The 21,491-nt window shown below is 38.1% G+C and overlaps 2 protein-coding genes across 2 annotated transcripts; both read right to left on the bottom strand.

The window, feature by feature from the left end:
* Nucleotides 1-1,647: 1,647 nt before the first annotated feature.
* Nucleotides 1,648-9,020, bottom strand: LOC146145407 (uncharacterized). Its single transcript, XM_083389882.1, has 8 exons — nucleotides 8,549-9,020; nucleotides 7,933-8,097; nucleotides 7,612-7,711; nucleotides 7,178-7,443; nucleotides 5,161-5,256; nucleotides 4,223-4,352; nucleotides 3,231-3,291; nucleotides 1,648-2,878 (listed from the first exon to the last, which is right to left on the bottom strand). The coding sequence occupies exons 1-8, from the start codon at nucleotides 8,972-8,974 to the stop codon at nucleotides 2,737-2,739; spliced, it is 1,386 nt and encodes a 461-aa protein (XP_083246008.1). The 5' UTR covers nucleotides 8,975-9,020; the 3' UTR covers nucleotides 1,648-2,736.
* Nucleotides 9,021-18,866: 9,846 nt separating this feature from the next.
* On the bottom strand, nucleotides 18,867-21,205 carry LOC146145406 (uncharacterized). Its single transcript, XM_083390553.1, has 2 exons — nucleotides 20,909-21,205; nucleotides 18,867-19,565 (listed from the first exon to the last, which is right to left on the bottom strand). Exons 1-2 carry the CDS (start codon nucleotides 21,203-21,205, stop codon nucleotides 18,867-18,869), a joined length of 996 nt encoding a protein of 331 aa, XP_083246679.1.
* Nucleotides 21,206-21,491: the final 286 nt, after the last annotated feature.

Genomic DNA, 21,491 nt, shown 5'->3' with positions numbered 1-21,491 from the left:
TTAGCCAAGATTAACTAAATAAAAAAGTTTTTTGAGCTACGCGCGAATTTTTAAACTCTACTAAACCCAAAGGCGCTTTGCATACTACGGCATGTTGTTCCTTGTAAAACATAAACTTTACAAATTGTAATTCATGTTAAATTACGCTACAAATACCGTTATTTAGAACAACATTTGAACTTATTTTATGTGCCTTCCGCGCCACGTATCCTTTCAATGGAAGGTTTTGCCAATTTAAAACAAATAAACGCCTTTTGTTTTGTGCCTGTGCGATGTTACTGGATTTCAGCTGCGTGATTAGCACACAACTTCTCCTGAAAACAACAGGTGTTTTAGGAATAATTGTATTACGACTTTTCATTACGACTTTTCATTATGACGTCATTCTGAAAAAAATTGAACCACCCCCAAAACATTGCTGCATTATGTTACAAACAAAAATCCAGGATCCACTTGTTGTTGTGTTGTTGTGGTGGTTTCACGTACAGTCGGCGTTCATATAAACAATTTTTTGTTCTGCAAAACAAGTTTGACACCACTGATACAGAGGCCTATACAACAACGAAGTTATTTAAAATGCGAGTTTTTTAACGATAATTATTATCGACACTTCTGGTATAATACTATTACATATTATTAAGATCTTCAACCCCATCGATAATACAGCTTGTTTTAACCCGTTGTAAATTGCAAATCTAAAAACTTTGTGTATGGCAGGAGCTCTTTCACGTTCTTATACCTTTACAAACCTAAACTGATTCAGAGCATATTGGTAGGAGGTTTTTAGTCGTAGTAAGAAAATTAAAGCCCTAAGGTAGCATTTTGAATAAATGTTTATTTGTTTTTAACGTGAAAACTTTCTATGTGAGCTTGATACTTTAAATTGATTCGGTTAACAACAAAGGGACGTATTGAACTCGGTTAAAATGCAGGGTAATATTTGAATTACATTTTATTGCTACATTTGCAAGGTCGATTTGGTAAAATAGATACCATTTTATAAAATAGATTTTTTAATGAAAGGTTGTGACCGGCGTTATTCATATACTGTCAAGTGGTACTCCATCGAAAAAATGCTCTAAGCCTACTTTATGTGAGATAAAGGGGGTATTTTTAAAACATGACGCTAAAAATATACAAACCGTTGTGCAGTATAGCTACAGACATTTAGTATTTGACATGATTTGCTGCAGGAAGTTTAAAAGTCTTATGCGCCGTTTGTCGTATATGCTTTTACACGATGACCGCGTTTTTTTAGCTTGTTTTCAATCGATATTTGTTATGTATAATTTTGGGTTTTATCTTGAAATATACACTGTTGAATAGATTATACTTATATGACACAAGAAATAAAAAGAATGTAGTAAATTTTTAACCTTTGCTGGATGCCTTTTATGGATTAAGGCTGAATTTTTTTAAGTCAAATTGAACGCAAAATAGGATGCTTGTTCAACACCGACATCTCAAATAGACCACTCCATCAAACAACTTTTATCACTACTACTTATTCTACTTTAGAAAACCAAGCTCAACACTAGTTTTCGAAAAATGTCAGGGCTTAGGCTACCAGAACTACTGCTAGTCATCAGAATATTTTTTAGCTCTGTTATTAAATCCAGCCGGCAGGGGGCCCCACTCTGAGAAGCACTGATATATATCTTCACGGTTGGGAAGTGGAAGGGAATATGAGTTGCATGCTGTTTATTGGGCATGAGTATTTTTATAAGAAAACGATAACAAGTGATACAGGCAAAATCATCAAAGTTTTCAACCGGGCTGACACATCAACTATAGTGTGAACGTGAATCAGTAAAAGACTTTGCTTCAAAGGCAAAATTGCACTCAAAATTGAAAAAAAGCATCGGGGTGAATTTTGGAAGCACTTTGCAAGTTTTTTGGTGGAATAACAAATTTTTGGTTGGTACAACGTAAACAACCAGCGAGTTTGGAAAGTTCCATCGTACTCGAGCATCAAGCTTGCATTTGTAATAATTTATATCAAATTATTGTTTTTTTGTGATGGACAGAATAGGTGGGCCTCTGGACATTCGCAGTCCAGCTAGAAGCATTTAACCATGACACCAATAACTATAAAAAGAAATCTACTAGTGCGAAAACAACAAGTCAGCTGAAATGTGATTCCTGCATTTTGATGAATAAATGCAGATTTAAGTTAAACTTCGTGTACTATTGGTAGAGACTCCAACATTATAAACACTTACGCGATGTCGTTTGTTTAGAAGCATCTGGTCTTCCAAATTTGATCATCACGGACGTGAAATGTACACAAGTAAAAATTCATCATTTTTTTCCCCGCTGATCGGGATACGGCAATTGTCAGTCTCCGTTAATTTGCGCATCATAGATATGGTCCTTCGGGTTGGCGAGTTCACGTAAAAATTTAGCGAATTTCCGCAGCTGACCTTTGTAGTATGTATAGCTAGGTGAGGACTGACCGCTGCACAATAAAATCACGCAAATTTGTTTCAAGCGTTTTGATCCCTAAGCACCGCTAGCGTATAGTTACGCGCAAAACAACATCGCAAAAGCGTTTTCGGAAGTTTTCAAAGACGATGGCTTCATTTTGAAGTTTGACGTCCAGCTTATACGCGCGTCAAAGAGGCATATTTTCGGCCTCGAATATGTCAAAACGACCAAGATTTTCATCAAGAGTAAGAGAGACAGAGAGAAAGAGGGTTGCTTCCGTTATAAAAATACTGTAAAAAAGCGAGTCCGTCATATTTTCACGGTGAAAACGACGGGCCGCGTCGATGTACCCGTACTGCCGCCCTTAAACAGCGCCCTCTGCAGGACATTGGGTTCGATTTCTATGATTTCCGATCCCTTCTTCGGTTGCGCTCGAATTTCGGACATCCAACTGCAGAAAAATCGCCAGTCGTTAAAAAAAGTATGTGGCCATGAACAAAATCTATTTACTTACAACAGTCTTTATCAACCCTTTATCGAATACTTTTGTATATAATATCGGGTATCGGTATCAAATCAAAACGTCAAGTATTGGACATCCATAGTTTATACAACTTTTATAGATTTACCGATTGTTGCGAAACCTTAGACTTCCGTGTATAACACAGCAAATGTTGTACTGTTCGTAGCTGTCCAGTGTCCACGTACAAGTTACTATTGCCAATGGCATTAAATCACGTCCATCGAAAAGTCGACAAAGCAGTAAAACAAAAGAAAAACACGCGAAGCCTGAATGAACTTACGTGTATTTAAGGTTCTGCGGCGATCGGTCTTGCAGTAACAGTTTCATTCGCATCGGCTGACCTGTGAATTTGATAGACAACAATCGTGACTTTTTGCAATCAAAAAATTAATATTTAGAAGACGACAAAATGTTTTTAAATCAAACATGCACTTATCAGGTTTTTATAATTAGTGTTTTTCAATTTTCACTTTGCATTTCCGACCTCATTTAACTCGTTCAAAGATCTGCTGTCCGCTATTACAAAAATAACGACGGATCATTATTTTTTTAAACAAATCCAAAGTAAAAAAGTTATCTAACAAAATAAAGAAAAAATAGAAGCAAATGTAATAATATTTGTAGTGACATCGCTTTTAATATTTTTTTTGACAAGCTCTTTGGACTTTTGGATTAGTTTATTTTGCGGCCCCATTAAAACCACTTTACGGACATAGCTTTAAGAACCACCGAATCAAACAAAATTATCTAGTCTTAATTAAAAATGTTAAAAATGTGAAACACGTCTGCTATGCTATAGGTCAGGGTCGGCCTTGAATTAAAATTAAAAAATTACACTCGTCAAGAATACACGCCAAAATTTCGTCCTACCCAAATTGTTTTTTCCGATTATTTAACCTCCCTTTCTATTGCGGCGGGTATAAAAACATAGTCCTTCGCACGACCTTTAAATGTTTACTAGACTATTAAATGCATAGAATTTTTTAACATGTTAGTTTAAATCTGTAAATGCAAAGTGTGCATCGTTAGCGATTTATGCATTAGTTGGCCGTCAGTCTGTGGCGTTTATCACAATTTGTCGCAATTTAGTCCAGAATAGGTCGACAACAACAACAATTGATTTTAGCTTTAGACACTCGTCAGTCGGGCGAGCGGACGTCAATCAGCACTCGCCCGGAGCGAATTGCACTAGATTGCATTGGCGAGCGGGCGAGTGTAAAATCCGGACCCTGGTAGGCTGCAACTTAGTAAACAGACAGGTGGCGAGTTTACCGTCCAAATCGCGATTGTTGTACTTCTGGTAGGCCCGTATTGCGTCGTCCCGCCGAATAAACACAACCTCGGCCTTTCCGGGACCAATCAGTCTCGCGCGTCGCACCGGACCTAGAACGCTGAACAGCTCCTGTGAATAAAATAAGTAGAAAGTGATCCGGTTAGATTGACGCTCGCGATAAGTTTAAGCTCGTGACACCTTAGGAGGCTTTCAATTTTGCGTGAAGTCAAAAATGCCAGTCGCAAATTGACGGCGCCATGTCCCGAATTCGATATTTTGAAGCTGCAAAAAATGAACGCTTACATCTGGCAATTTACGTCTTGCGGGTACTTTTAGATCTTCAACGAATAGTGAAGGGTTACAACAACAAAAATACTGTTAAATGTCGTATCGGGGTTAATAAAGCGCGAATACAACCAGATAAAAAATGTTACATCAAGGGGAGAGAGTTACGAGGTATGACACAGTTGGTTAAGACTGTGTAACACCACTGTGTTGACACCCGGCGTAAAAAAGTGTTAACTTTTCGAGTGAACAGCTTGCTATAAATTGTGTCCCAATGAACAGCTGCCAGTTTGCTGAAAAAACTTGTGTTATAAAGGTTGAGAAAAATATACCCTTCGCTAAGCTAGGTATACTTGTTAATTGTTTAACAGCAGTGCGATTGACGGTACACATAAATCTACTTCCCGCAAATTTTGCCCTTCTGCTTTAAAAGAAAATTACCGGCTGTTGAGGCACACAATATATATAATTATATAATAAATTCAACTTAAAAATTAAGATTGGTAGTTTATATAACTTTAGAGAGCAATGGTGTTGCCACCGGTAATTGTTAGAAATTACCATATTTTTGATAGTCGCTATATATCATATTTTTGATAGTCGCTATATTTCCTGAAAAATATCGCTCTAGGCAAGAAATTCAAACCCTTACCACAATATCTTCCTCAACGACTACAGGATGCAGGTTTGAAACAAGTATTTTTGTTCCTTCAAATGGACTTGGAATATCATGGACTTCATCGTGCTCCTAAAAACAGAAGTTATTTAGAGATATAATCACACACAAAGACAAAGCTGTTCACAAAACAATGTTTATAGCGTTGAGATTTTGCACTCGGTTAACATAAAATCCCTAACTGGCGAGTGCCCATAAGTAAAACGTTGTTTATCGTATCACAACAACTAGATTCAATTTGTTGATTTTTAGTAAATGTCATTAAACATCATTTTTGACGAGTTTAAAGTCAACAAGTGTTGTTTGACAAACACTCACCTGACTGGAGAGTTAACATTTTAATATAATATCAACCCTGAAATATACTTATGACATGTCATAAAGAGACATGAACAAAATTGGGAAAATACTAATGCTAACAAAATCAAAATAGTGAAACAAATTATGCTGTCGAAATAATGCAAACCCTTTTCATAACAAATAAGAAAAATAGCTGTAGAAAAAGATGAACTGAGGCTATTTTTTATTTTATTGTGTTACTGTTAATAAGCAGAAACAAACCTGGAAGCTACAGTGAAAGTTGAACTTAAGACTACCCTGGAAATTGGACATAAAAATATATACATTCCATAGTAGCAATTTATTGGCTGAGCACAATAGTGGGCAATACAATACATTCAATCATACATTGTAGTCTCACAACAATGGTACTTCAGTATAAGGTGAAGAGCCCTTTCCTGACCTTACTTGTTTAGAAACTTCCATATAATTTACAATTCAAAGCAGCAAACAACCATAAATTTTCGTAAGCAAATTATTTTTCCTGTGAAAGTAAAATTTTAAACTATTCACAAAGTCGAATTGAAAGCACCAATTTTTTATCCAATTTAAATTTGGCCACATTTAATTTTCCACCTAAGTTTCGACAATAACGTTGCTTAAGGCTTCTTTGAGATCCTAACAAAAGGCAGATTTTGCTGTTGTCCAGCATGAATCTATTGATATAATTATTGAATATATTTGTAAGGGGCAACGCACAACCCTTAAAAAAACACATTCTTGACACAAATTGATGTAATGCCTGATTGTATCTGTGTAAGAGTAATTAGTATATGTTATAGTGTGGTTGATATTACCACAGGACTCAGTAATTATTCAGTCTATTGTGTATAAAAATAGAATGGAATGACGTATTATAATAAGTCAGAGCCAATCATACTCATGATAAGGTTTGAGCAATATCATATTAAATCACACCTACACAATGACACTAAGCGTTGGTCATTGTAACTAACAAAAAGTACCACCAACGAATCGTTTTAATGGGGGCTCTATTTTTTCATCCATTTGGTACAGATAGCGCCGTTTAAAAAAGATAAAATATGGATTTGGAGGTTTAACAAAGATATTTGATAACTTTCACAGCCACACCAAAATTATTAGTTGTGTAAATATATTCTAAGCCAGTGGTTCTCCACCTGCCAGTCGCGGACCGGTGCAGGTTGACATCAACTTTCCTGCCGGTGTGCCAAATATATCTTAATTGAAAAATCAAGATTTTGAAGGCTTGTCCGCCATATTTAGAGCTTCGCTAGTTTTGTAATTTGCAGCATTGTGACATAACACACAGTTAGTGGTCTACGATGGACTTCATTGTACATCACAGCGTTTTGCCCGACTGTTTAAAAGTAGACTAGAACTCATTTAAGTTTTCAACTTTAAGATCAGTTCTTTGTCAAAAACTTCAATAGAACCACGTATAACATGTATGATACTAAAACGACAGCAGCAAATTGCTCATTAAATTTAAGTTTCCATCCTTTGTTTTTAAGTTGCATACTTTGGTCTAATTACATTTTGGTTTTTTGATTTTTGAAGGTCAACCGGCCTGCAAAATTTGCTTTGAAAATTTTACTGGTCCGTAAGTTATAAAGGCCGAGAACCACTGTTTTAAGCTATGGGCAAGCATTTTTGGTTATGCCAAATCACTCACCAAGTCCGGGGGAAAAGTGGTCGGCATCACCATCATCGGCGGCGGCATGTTTGTGGTCTTCGGCGAGATCATGGGTCGGAGAGCATGGTGAGGTTGGGCCAGTCGTTGCCGCTTCATGGATACAGGGGTAGCGGGGTGATGGTCAACATGGCCGTACCCAAGTAAATCGTGCTCCAGTATTTCGTGGGGTTGTAGAGTGGCAGGTTGTCGTGGTGGAATTGCGTGTGCTGCAGGGGGGTACAGTGGCCTGGCATAGGAACGTTTTCCTGGTAAATGGAAAACAAGTTGGTGTTATGTTAGATGGAATGATGTGGTTTAATCACTTTTATCAAGTAGAACTGCCTGGCATCAGTCTATGGGGTTCATTAATTTTGCAACAACTGTAAAAATATACTTTTTCTGTCTAGTCAATTGCAGAAGGATGATTTACTCACTTGGTATTATTCTGTTGGCAAGCAAATTACTTCTTAATCTTGACTGCTTTGTTGGTGCAGGTTGCTTTTGGCGCTTTCTCGGTGGTTGTTGTTGCTTCTTCTGAAGAAAAAAAACACTGTTGAATCAATACAGTGCTAATATATCCCTGTTGACTGAAAAAAATTGAATAGCATGCATTTCACAATTTGATGATAAAAAGCGACAGGTGATAATATAAAGTCTGAATATTTTTCCTACTGACTTATTACAAAAACATTAAAAAATACATTTGGTTTATCTCCTATTGATTTAACTTCCACACTGATGGGTCAAACACATACCTTTATGGCATCTGGGTTAGCCATTGTTATGCGCAAACCCTTACGTTCTTGCTGATCAGTTTTCTGGGCTGTTTTCACAGGCTGTTTGGTCTTTAGTGCTTCATCATTTCTGACCACTATCTTCAACCCTGTCGGTTCCACAGTTACTTTGTCCATGAGAACTCGCTGGAAACAAAAACTATTATTAAACTAATTAATATAAATATCTGTGCAAAGGTGCCAGAACTTCTTTTAGTACACATTGTCTTACAACAGCATATTTATATACAGGCAAAGATGGATTTTTGTCCATTTTTTTTATAACCCTAAAAGGCCACACAGTATTCAGAAGGATAGTTATAGGTTCTGGGTAGTTTATGGAGGTGACAGACAGTAGGGTAGGGTAGGTGTTTTAAGCAAGTTTTCACATCTTATGATAAACCAAAAACAGCTTTGTTGACAAAAAATACGGATATTATTTAGCTTAACAAGCTTTTTTAAAACAATATCACAATCATTAATTACTTTAGGCTGTATCGCCTAGATATAAAGCAATATTGTAGCACAGTTCAGAATTTTGCTACAAAACAAGTTCCTGTAACTACAAAAAAATTTAATTTTTTAGGAAAAAACTTACCGAACCATTTGTAACAGAAATAAAGCCAGATGGTTTCTGTTTTCTAAAATCGGGCATGCTCTGTTTCTTAGTCACCGAAATTGCAGAGGGATTTCTTATTGTTCGAGAAGCAACATTAGTTTTCCCAGCATTGTCCATAGTAACTTTTATAACATTCTTTTTTACTTCTTTTGGTTTCACTATTGTTTTGGACCCTGCCAGGCGTGGTGGCGAAGAGTGCTTGATTTTTGCTCTTGCATCAAATTTTTTTGTCACCGTTTTGCTCTGAATCAACTTGCTTCTTGCATCGAATGGAGCAGATTTATTTGTAACTGCAGTCTTTGTTTTTAGAGCAGCCTTGGTAAGCTTGAATCTGGCATCTCTTGCTGCTCTAACTTTTTGATTCAGCCTTTGTCTAGCGTCTGGCAGAGACCTATTGATATTCATTATTTTAAAACAAATTGGCACCAATGCGCCTTAAACTTATAGCTTATTTTACTGTTGATTACAACACACAAAATTACCACCTACAGGTTATTGGTTTTGAACGATGATATAGTCCCTTACATTGACCTTAAATAGAACAGAACATTTAAAAATGTCAGTCAATACTAAGCATGCATTCCGTTGTAGGTGCATGTCCAATATTTATTTTTTTTAGTTTCTAGACCAGAACAATTAATTTTATTCTCAATAAACTTTAGTTTTGAGTGCTGGTCTAGAATCCTTATATCATATTTTTATCAGTGGGTTTATATTGCTTACATTCCAGATTGGAAACTTTGGATATTGCGCGGGGGAGATGTTTTGCAGCTGAAAATAAAATTTTGACTTGAACTTGCGCGGCTGAAAATAAACCATCAGGCTACCGAAAGTTGTAAATTGCGAATTTATATTAAACTTACAGCGTTCATAGAATACTTGAATCACAGCACAATTTTTGGTTGGTGTGCGGGCGCAGTGGGCAGGTAAATAAGTTGGATAGTGTAGCATTTAATATGCAATATTACTCAATATTGCCTAATTTGACGTCACTATACACGTGACCGCTGTCCACTGATGCGTGACCAAAACGCCGAACTGTGCGTTTTTAGCGTTTCGCAGGGGATTCTATATGAGGCATTATATTATATACGTCTTATAGACTAGCGTTAAAAATGTTATGCAACTTCAGTATGCGGCCCGCCAATTTTTTTTGTGCTTGTTAAGTTTCATACAGAAGTTTGCGCGGCTGTAGTTTTGCGCGTTTGCTCGAGTCAGATTTGAGCGGCTGAACACATTTTCTATAAAATGCGCGGCTGTGACCGCGGCTGAAAGTGCTACTGCAGACCAAACTTTCCAACCTGGCTTACATTATTTGGGTTAGGCTTTAGGGGCGAGTTAGCATTTGGGTTCGGGTCAGTCAAGTATTATTATCATATTTATTTCTCCCTTGTTATTTCATTTTGGAAGAGGCTGTTTGCACCGCGGTCCGTTACCGAACTGTGTAGTAAACGGCTATAGAATCAGTTTGCAACTAAGAAGTACCTGCTGCAACTAAGAAGTTCTGTACAATATTTGAGTTAGGGTACCAGTTAGTGTTTTAGAAAGGGTTGATTATTATTATTTAATTATATTGCTTAGGCCACCCAAAACACCAACCGCTAACCCACACCTTAACCTAAATAATGTTTGTTGTGGTAGGATTCTAGACCAGCGCTGATGTTTGCCCGCACCCATTTACGGAATTTTACACTTCTTTCACTATTGTACGTAAAAATAAATAAAAAAAAAATTTTCTTCAAATGCCCCATACCACAACACATATTGTTTGGGTTAGGGTGCGGGTTAGCGTTTGGGTGAGGGTGGGTCAAGTAATATTATGTTTATTATTAATAATAACTTGACCCACCCTCACCCAAACGCTAACCCGCATTCTGACCCAAATAATATGCGTTGTGGTATGCGGTATTATTATTTTTTTTTTTTTTGCATAACTTTTCACGTAAAATAGTGAAAGAGCGCCCATGTTTAATATGAATGAATATACTAATTTCAGTCAAAACCTCCCTTAAAATAAACCATTGAACCTGTAGGATCATAGAGCAAAAAAAGCGCTACTGCTGCAGCACTGTACTGTTCAAAAAACTATGAAACTGAAAGCCAGTCAAGAAATACATCAACGCAGTTTGATTAGGCTCGCAATTGATACATATATACAATATAAACTAAACGTTAAATCATTTTTACTTTATTGTTTAACTATTTATGCTTCAAAAGAAAAACTGCCGAACTTGACACTTTTAATAAATGCTAGGGAACTACTTTTTTTAATAAATGGTAGGGAACTACTTCTATCAAGAACTGACCAAGTGTTGGCCACGCTGCAATAGTCACGTATGTCATGAAGTATGTTTCAGTAGAACTCAACACTTGGTCAATAAAAGTTTCTACATTCCGACGCGACAAATATGTCGCTGAGAAATTAACTTAAATTTTCTGTCGCGTACATAATATTCTAAGGACAGTTATACATAGCCTAGTATGTTTTTAGTCCAATTGTAATTATTACCTAAATCAGGGTCTGAACAATTACAACATAAATTAATGAAGTTTTCTAATATTTTTACCGAACGTAAGTGCAACCAACAATTTTTTTTCAAACAAAGAACAGCAAGTAGATTGCGTTTATCCAATGACTCAATTTACCTCCTTGCACACCCTCTATCAGTTGCAGAATACATAAACTTAAGTCGTGAAAATGGTTAACGTCAGTTGCTTATAGCTACGGTTTGGTAGTCGCTTGATATCCCAACGCAAACAATAACCGAACCCTGTCTAAAACAAGGGTGGCTCCAGGAGGGCACGGTCACATAGCCATGCCACTCCCAAACTATATTTTTGCCAATTATACCTTCCTAATGCAGCACCATTTCCCTTTCGTGAAAAACTTCTTTAATTTTTTAGAATATTTCACTCATTTCGAGGGAATCGTGTCAACTTTCAACCCGATGGCGCCTTGTAATATGTTTCCCCTTTTCTGCGTATCTACATCCACAGCCTAGCGCTATGTGGAATTAGCCTTTAAAAAATTCAATTTCTAACACTATATAAATTATCTAAGTGTTTTGCTAGTTGGCAGAATGTGGTTATGTATCGTGAGTAACAACTGTACAAGTTTTTGAAGAAGATAAATGTAATGTAGCCATGTCTTTTTGCGCTCCGTCCGAACTTTGTACGTGATGTGGATTGAGCCTTTGAGCTGTGAAGCGCTAATCTTTTTATGTGTGCCATGTGTCATTAAGTCTCCATATAATGTAAAAATTCCAAGTGAAGCAAAATAAACGCAATAATTGTTCCTAATTTTGTGATTCTTTGAATAACCCAAATAAATTGAGTTTTGTAGCAATTGGCAAAATAGACGTTGTTGTGCAATCGCAAGCGAATATAAGCGTTCGGTTCCCAAAGAGCGTATATCGTTCCATTTATTTAGTATGTGTGTCTAAATTTCTGGTTTTCGTCGCTATGTTTTGAGTTTGCATTGACCGTCACTTGAATCAAATCTCTGCCATTTGTACGCAACAAATAAACAAAAAGAGTTTAACTTACACGACGTGCGTTTTTCTGGTCGCCCTGCGCCTTGCTGCGCGGCCAGGCCAGTCTCGCGAAATCACATCTTACCAAATAACCGCGCAGTTGCGTAAAGTACACCCTCGTTCGTTGGAGAACAGCTATAGCTTATTAACGATTTATCGAATTATGAGTTTTTACCGTTAACGATATGATACTTGGCACATCATATTCTTGTTTCATTGACGTTTGCTAAAAAAAATGGCCCTCCCCCGAAACAAAATACATGAATCCACCCGGCGCCCGCATCTGACGCGTTGCGTTTTGAACTTTTGCAGCATGTATCGCGACCTCATGCATTGTCGTACTGTCCAGCCCTTTTATTATACCGTACTGTACTCAGTCGACATTTTTTATTGTAGAAACAAAAATGAAAACAGTTATACGCATCAAAACTGACAATAGAACAAACCGTGTCAACAGTGGTCAACCAAAACAAAAATATAAATTTTATTTGAGATTTTACAAGGACTATCAATAGCTTATTTTCTAAATGATTAAAACAGAAGTATACACATCGCACTAAAATGAAAACAAAAGTATTCCCATATAACAACACTTCAAGCAGAAGAAAAAAAATAAAGTGAATGGATTGTAAACAAGACAACTTTTATTATAACAGGGTTTGTTAAACTATTTGCGTCGCGACGCTCTTTACAGCGTATAGCCTACTATAACTTTAAACCCCCTCAGAGCATTTTGATTTGTAGGTACAAAACCCATGCAGGCCTACTTTACCTCAGGGGTTGTGCAAACTGTTAAATCTATGGGCCAAATAAGTGCATACAGATTATACCGCAGGTCAAGCGCATTTTTCATCTACCAGAACCAACTGAAACGCTGGCTAACTAAGCTAAAACACTTTAGGTAGTAAGGAATCTCACGCAGACACTAAAATGTAAAAAAAAGATTCTTGTAATCGTATCAGATAGTCTTAAACTGTTTACAAAAAACAGGTAAAACATAAAATCATTTCTTAAATTTTAAGGCGATATATATAGGCTTATATAAACAGTTTAAGACTGGCTAACTAAGGTATTTTCTTAAGGTTTTTCTAAGTGATTACTGTTCGAGTAAAGCATTTCGTGTATATTGCATCTTTGAAAAGGGCCAAGCACAAACGTTACACAAAAGTCACTTTAAGGCCAGAACAGTTACTGAAGCAATTTACAGAGAGCGACAACATATTAAGTAGAATTTGTGCTGGTGTTCTTGGTAAATTTGCCAATTTAAAGCTTGGCAGATAGTCTGACGTGCATTTTTAAAGGGGTCATATAACGACTCGACGATTTATGTCGCTGGCCTTGAACTAAATCCTCTCGCCGTCTAACAACGTTTGCCTGAGAGCCGCAGGTTGCATACTCCTGATACAAACATTGTTTGGGATTTGGGCATACGCCTTTTTTAGCGAAATGTTAGTCGGTAATGTAATTCTGTAAATCAGCATTCTAATATAGCATAGCTAAAAGTGGTGATGTCACATTATTCGAACTGAATGAATGAGTTGCAGACCATTAACTAAATAGATCGCACAACGCGTCAAAATGTCGGCTTCCCATTCGAGACAATTAGGTCTATATCCTTCTAATTCAGGGGTTCTTAACCAGGGGTACGTAATTTAAGAAAAGCAACAACAAAAAAGCCATTAGTAAATTGACTGATTGTTTGTGTGTTGTAAATATTGTTGAACTTACAAGATTGTTTTTGATGCACCCACCAACACGTAATTTATAAATACACTGGGGTTTAATTCCTATTATTACAAATTTATTGACTTCCGTCGACCATCGTAGACAGGGTTGCAAGAAAAATTTCGTTGTCTGGCTATCGGTTCCCAATTAGCATCAGTGCTTTTTGTTTAGCATCAATGCTAATCCTATAGCGTCTTTCACTTGCGGTTGTCGACAGCCTGCGGCTTCTTGCGTTTCGCATTGCGTCGAAATGCGCAGCCGGCGATGCGCCGCCAGTCGCTGAACGACAGCAGGATGCAGCAGACGTTGACGCACACGTTCAAGTCGCCGATGGCGAGCGCCAGGTCGTGCGGCTGGTCGGGCGGGAAAAGTCGGTGGGCGGCGAGCGCCGCAAGCAGGTTGGTGAAGCTGCAAGCGGCCGCCACCGCCGTTGATCGCTTGAGAATGTGCAGCACCCTGCCGCCGTTGACGCTTTTGAGCTGGAATCGCAAGGGATGCGTGAAGAGATAGATGAGCAGCGCTTGGCTGACGAACAGGACGCTGAAGACTGAATAGAGAGCTGCTTCTTGGCTGGCAGCGCCGCGCGCTTTCTTACATCCTTCCGGCGTGACTTCGAAGCGCGCGATTGCCGAGAAAGCCACGGCGGATCCAACGGCGCCAGAAAGCCCCAAGGCCAACGCGGCCCACTTGAGCCCGACCGCCCAGGCTTGGAGGGTCAGGACGGCCCCGATATGTCCGTATAGGCAGTGGAGGCGCAGCCAGAGCACCAGAAAGTAACACAGCGAAACCAGGATGTAAAAAACCGAGGCCGCTTTAATTGCGACGTCGCAGAACGAAGGTAAGACCACCCGGTGACCGTAGAAAAGCACCAGGTTGTCAACGACAAGGCGGGCCAGGGCAAAACAAGGCGCGGCCACGGCGCAAGTAAACATGGGCCCCGAGCTTACTCGAATGAGGTCGGAGCGCTTCTCTCGGCCCCACTTGCCCTTTCGCAGTCCGTACATGACCAGGCTTAAGCCAACCCAGAGCGAGCAAGCCATGCAAAGTGGGTTAAGAACCAGGGCAGCGGTTAAAGTTAAGGTAAAGGAAATACCTGATGTGCCGTTTATCTGCGACTGAGTGCTGCTGTTCGGAGACACCTCCATTGCTATTTAAGTTTTAAAACAATAAGTTAGAGCTGGTAATCTGGTCCCCGATCAGTCTAAGGTATTGTTGTAGGTTAAAATATTTAGTCAAGTATAGGTTTCCGCCACTAAAGCGACACCTATAGTATACTATAGTATTAAAAAACGTACATTCTTTATATTTTATACTGACTACAAAGGTAACGAAAATCACACGAAGTTATACATATTGCCTTGCTGTAAAAATAAATCGAATTGCTGTCACTTCAGTATAGCGTTGCCCCTGGGGGCGCAAGCAACTAACTAAAATTGATCAGGAACGTTTAAAGAAAACCTAATCGATTATTATCGTCAACAATTCAGTCGAATTACCAAAACAGGTCTAAGAAACTTCTCCTATTATTCGTATTACTATTAAACCTAAAACTATAGGTGTACATAAGCTGAAAAGGTAAATATTTCAGAAATCGCCAAATTTACCTAAATTAGCAGGATTTTGAACGACTAAAGAATTTGTTTCTAGTGTTTTCAAGTTTTAACGATGGCTTACCGGTACTATAGAATAGAGCCATCTTTAAACATAAACACTGAACCCCATATTCCGTGGGTTTCTAGAAATCCTAAATAGAAATTGATGTAGGTATGCTAAGCACGACTTTTATTTTATTATCTATAGTTTCTTAAGAAGTAACTCAGTTGTAATAGAACATAACCAATGTGTGAATTTAAAGGACAGTTACAAATTTTTGGCCGCAATTCTGGATTCTGAGATAGAAAATAGTGAATTTTCGGACGTAATACAATACGAAATATCGATAGCAAACATTCAAAAAAAAACAGACGCATTACTAAAATTCTTTCCGTCTCTTTCCACCTTTATCATTTTGTTTTACGTTTTGTTTATTAACTCTGCACTTTCCATCATTCAAGTGCAACTGTATTATTACTGTCTGCGTATACTGAGCCACCTACAGGTAAAAGGCGGTTAATGTAAGCTACCTGCGGCAAGAAATAGCCAAGGTGTGCCGATCAATCTTGTTAACACGTAATACACAGGCCTTTCGTTGGGTTACGTATCACTGCGGAATGCACACGATATATAGCCTCTGTGTGGTAGGCTACAAGAAGGAGACACGTGTATAACTTATTACTGTACGTACGAGCAGAACAAAGGAAGTCAATATTGCACACATGGAAGTTGATCTTTGGCACAGGGGCTATGGCCTCCAAAATTTCAAAATATTATACTCTTTTTTATGATATTGTTTTGTACCACAGCAGTCGATTACAAATATTCCACACTTAGTCAGTTGCTGTTCGAAACGGTTTCCTAGCATATTTATTTCTGTTCCATACGGCAGTTCATACAATGGCAAAAGCTAAACAAAAAAGTTCAAACTTTTTGCCCCCACAAAAAAACATCTTCGGCTGGCTACGCCACTGATAGCGGATAACTTATTCGTGCGACACTCGAAATATTACCTTCGTTAATATAAATTAGTATAGGCTAATTTAAGATAAATTTTATGTCGTATGCAGGGGTGCTTTCTTATCCCATATCGCTGGAGCCGCAAACATAAAGCGTTTTACAGTTTTCAATTTCGAAACAGTTCAAAATAGTTAGTTTTCCAACTGTGTAACGCGGTACGTTAGTGTGCCTTAAGATATTATAACACTTCACTAGTTTAAAATTTAAATAATTAAATTTGACCAATTTTTTACTAAAATTCAAGTTTTATCAAAAATAGATTTATTAAAATTCTGAGGGGTTCGTGACGCGTAATTTACAAAACATTGACCTTCGCCCCACTAAACTATTATTTGTACACCTATAGGGTAAATTACATAATTTGCAAAAATAAAAATGTTTAAACAAACATGTACAAACGTATTGAGTCACTTGAGTGCAACGTATTTAGCGTGGCATTCTGCAAATGATTGTAATAAATAATGGTATAACAATAGCAATTTTGTATATTGCTATTTCAATAAGAATACAAGTATTGAGCCACATATATCTATGATTGTCAGCACATGACAATGCTTGCGCCTGGACCAAGTGGACGTACACTCGCCCCACTAAAGCATCATTTGTACACCTATAGGCAAAATTAACTAATTTACAAAAATAAAAATGTTTAAACAAACATGTACAAACGTATTGAGTCACTTGAGTGCAACGTATTTAGCGTGGCATTCTGCAAATGATTGTAATAAATAATGGTATAACAATAGCAATCAATGCAGCACTCTCCTGCTATTTTCGATATTTTCAAAATATTGCTATTCAATAAGAATATAAGTATTGAGCCACATATATCTATGATTGTCAGCACGCGACAATGCTTGCGCCTGGACCAAGTGGACGTACACATTAATACGCTCGCCATCGAGAATTTAACCTTAACAAGCTAAACTTAAACAAACAGTATAGCCTAATCTAGCCTGCCCAACGGGGTTAGTCACATAGAGTTACGAAGGTGACAACTAAGTTCTAAAAAAAACGTTGGATGCAATCATGCTCTCGTGTTTTTTTAAATGAATATTTCGCACTTGCATTGACAAAAGATCTTTAAAAAAGGGGTTTAACATAGGGGCTCTGCAGTTTCGACAATTTTAAAATTGTTTTTAAAACTTGTTTTGGGACATTTGTAAACTATTTTGCCATGTCGTTAGTTAAAGTAAACATGTTACCTGGAGAAAAAAGTTATATGCAAAAAAAAGAAGAAAATACGCACACTATCCAACAAACTAACCCTACAGAGTAATATAAATTCAATTGATTAATTATATATTTAGCACTGTTATACTTTTTATGAAATAAACAACCAAAATACACGTAATCATTATTAATAAAAGGCAATGTTTTAATCGTTTTGCAGATTACCTACAAATAAGTCGTGCTTTGTGCCCATGCTAGATAGCAAGTCATTTTTTGTAGTTTGTAAAAATTTCGTTTCAAATGATCAATATAGTTTTCTTTTAAAAAATAAGTTTGTCTGATACAAAACTTTTCAGTAGTTACGCACGGCATTTGTACCAACAATATTAATTATACTATTAAGGCAACAATAACAATGTTCTGATAACATATACAGCGGGTGGACTACCACAGGTATCAACTTTTTCAGCCAAACCACAGATAGGAAACAATTTTTAAAACACAGAATAAAAAAAATGTGGCAAAACAGAACACTTTTACAAAATAAATAGGTTGAATGGAACTTATTGAAGATATTTGGAAATTTCTTGATTAGCACATTGTTTTTTAAAGAAGGAATTACATGTATGGTTTACCATATTAGTTAGTACGATTTTTGAGTCACATAAAAGCGTCAGTTTTGAATTCCAAATCCGGCCTTTTGTAACGGTGATTTTTTCGTATGCACAATATAATTATAAACGACATCTATCATTAATCATGATAATACTTAAATTATATATACAAATGTATACAGCGGGGTAAGACGCACCGACAAGCGATAGCAGCGCACGTATCGGCAGAACAAGTAGGCCTAAGAGAAACACAACAAGTTGGAGTTAAAGATTAAACAGCAAGGAAATTAGTAATAGACGCTGTACGAAATTACAGAACCCAACCCAGTGCGGCAGTAGTTCTCAACCGGGGTGCCGCGACGCCCTTTTGCTCAAATGGTAAGCATCTCGATACAACTATTTGTGTGCGATTAGAGACCATTATTTTAGATGCCATTTTCCTACATGCTTTAAGCTGATTCCAGTTACATTTAAAGTGACATTTCAGTAAAATATACTTTACAAGAATTCCAGTCAGTGTGCCCAAAATATATGTATTATTTTTGAGAGGTGCCGCAAGCCATAAAATGCTGAGAATCTCTCCAGTATACGTCATTGCAAGCGGAAAAAGCTCGCGCGTCCGTAAAGTCCAAGCTGCTTTTATATAGTGATTTCGACCGAGTTTGTCGAGGGCTTGGCGCTGTTGGCCAAGCGCGTCTGCTCGACGGCGCCAAAGGGCCCGGCTAGGATGCGGCGCCAGGACTCGAAGGACAGCAGCACGCTGAGCAGGTTGACCAGGATGCTGACGTCATAGACCGAGGTGGTGACGTGGCGCGTAGAGCTCTCTGGCACGACGAAGGCGAGGACGGCCATGGCCGAGACGTCGGAGATTACGCAAAGCACGGCGAAGCCTGCCGAGCGCTTAAGCAGGCGCACAACGCGCTTGGCGCAGCTCTGCTGGCAGGTTTGAGCTCGCAGCGGGTAGAGGAACAAGAAGAGCATAAGACCCTGGCCGAAGAACACGACAGCATTGCCGACGTAAAGCGGCCACAGCACGAAGGTGTCGCGCGGCTTGGACACGCAGCCTCTCGCCGAATTGAGGTAATTCTGCGGCACGATGTAGGAAATGCCGGAGAAGAGGCATCCGCCCAGGATCACTACGATGCTGCTCCAGCTCATTCTGTGCAGCCAGGCGGCGTCGGCGCACGCCATGCTCGGATGCTGGTAGAGAGAGCGCTGACGCAGCCAGAGGAAGATGTACGTGCTGATGATGGTGGCCGAGTAGCAGGTGACGTACACGTCAAGCGCCAGCTCGCAGGAACGAGTCGCTACGTCGCCGTAGCCGAAGTTGAAAACCGGCTGAAAACAGAAAATATTTAATATATCGACACTTCTTTATCTTTCAAACGTGTTTTATCTTTTTTTACCTGATGATGGTATTATGTTATTTGCAATTTTATCATTTTCACACATGATGATGGTATGTTCATAGAGAAAAATATGTCGCTTTATCTACCGTTTTGTTTTAAAAAAGAAGATTCATTTTAGACTTGCTTTTAACTCTTTAATGGAATCAAGCAAAAGTGTGAGTCAATACTTTACAACAAAATCAACATGTTTTATTGCTATTTTGCTTAACTATATTTTTTGATAGGATCAGGCGAAAGTGAGAGCCACTTTTACCCTGTAATGTTATAAAAGCAGGGGGCGTTTGTAGTTTTCAAATCAACGAAATTGATCGTTGCTGCATTTGGATCAATTGTTTTATTAAACGGTCAAAATCTAATGATTTGGCCAAGTATACATCGATGTATAACTTTTCTTGTACGGTTTATTGGAAAAACCCTCAGACACGGAAGCTTCGAAGCCACCTAGTCTGCTGACTCTATGACTAAACAATAAACGGCCTACACAGACTTCCTGCATTCCTTAGGTTTAAGAACTATATGTAGTGTCCTTAAGTGACACCAAATTCACCACATGTTAAGTCGCGTCGTGAGTAGTTGTTTAGAAAACAACATGAATATATTCTCGGTGTAACTTATTCAAAATATTTAGTATCAATTTAGCCACAAGAGATAAAAACGTACTGGTAATGCGATTATATATAGATTTTTATACGGGTGGAATGTTTCCACACATTTTTCGCACTTCGGCCACTTTAGATAAAAAGTGTTAGGTAGCCTAATGGCTTAATGATCCACATTGCCACACTTACTGACGTTCAATGTGTGTGTCATAACCTGCAACACGCAAAATTTATACGGTTCTAAAGTTTATAGTTTTTTTTTACGCCAATCAATTATTAAATGTAATAAAAGTTAACCTTAACTTGTTTAGATTTTGATGCTTACATATAAGTATGATTGTTAGGTCAATTGCCTGACCTTGACTGAAGTGCACTCAGGTCACTTTTGGACAATTGACTTGGGTTAAAACAAAGTACTTTCGTTAAGCATTTTTTTATTATGAGTGTTATTTTTTACTAGAGGATAGTGAAATTGACTTGCTCTAACTATGACTTGACTGGGACTTGACGTCATTCATTTAAAATACGTTGAATATGACTCAAGTTCTTTTAAAAATGACTTGCCTTGAACTTTTTTTTACAAATGACTCGACTGTGACCCAAGTCATTTCAAAATAACTTGTTTACAACACTGGTGCTACTAGCTGAGATTCATTTTGACTTTGGGCCTCACCTGAGATGACAGAAAAGCGGCGTAACTGACCAGCACTGTACCGAGCGCTGACGAGTAGACTGCTCCAGCGTTAATTTCCCGCACATTTCGCCGGTTTGAGCGTTTCCATTTTCCCGTTCGTTTTCCATATAGGATCATGCAAGCTACAATCCAAGTGATCAGGGCCAAGCCGGCGAAATTAAAGGCCATAGCGACGATCCATTCCGGCTGTTGGAAGCGGTTCACGGCCGCTTGGTGGTCGTACTGCGCGGAAGTGTTTTGCGGCATTGTCCAGTTTTTCCCAGATGTCACACTCATACTTAAAGCGAGGCCTACTGTATGTGTATAACGCTTCTGTAAATGTACAATGGTGGGACGTTATATTACAAGATAACTTTGGTTGGTATCGTAGATAGCACCGCTTAGTTTTGCTGCATTTATATTGGAGTGCTCAAGGTGTAAACGGATGTTGGCATAGCCTACCCTTTGATATATGAATTGGGAAACACTCTTGAAACAAAACTGTGCAACTCAACTGAAAAACAATGTACAAAAGTATGCTTTAGGTCTTGGAGGACGATATAATTACAACGTGCAAAACAAT

This window comes from Ascidiella aspersa, chromosome 5 (genome assembly GCF_963924565.1).
Source record: "Ascidiella aspersa chromosome 5, kaAscAspe10.2, whole genome shotgun sequence".
Lineage (NCBI taxonomy): Eukaryota > Metazoa > Chordata > Ascidiacea > Phlebobranchia > Ascidiidae > Ascidiella > Ascidiella aspersa.
The sequence above is the reverse complement of the archived record's forward strand: the minus strand, read 5'-3'. Positions and strand labels throughout refer to the sequence as shown.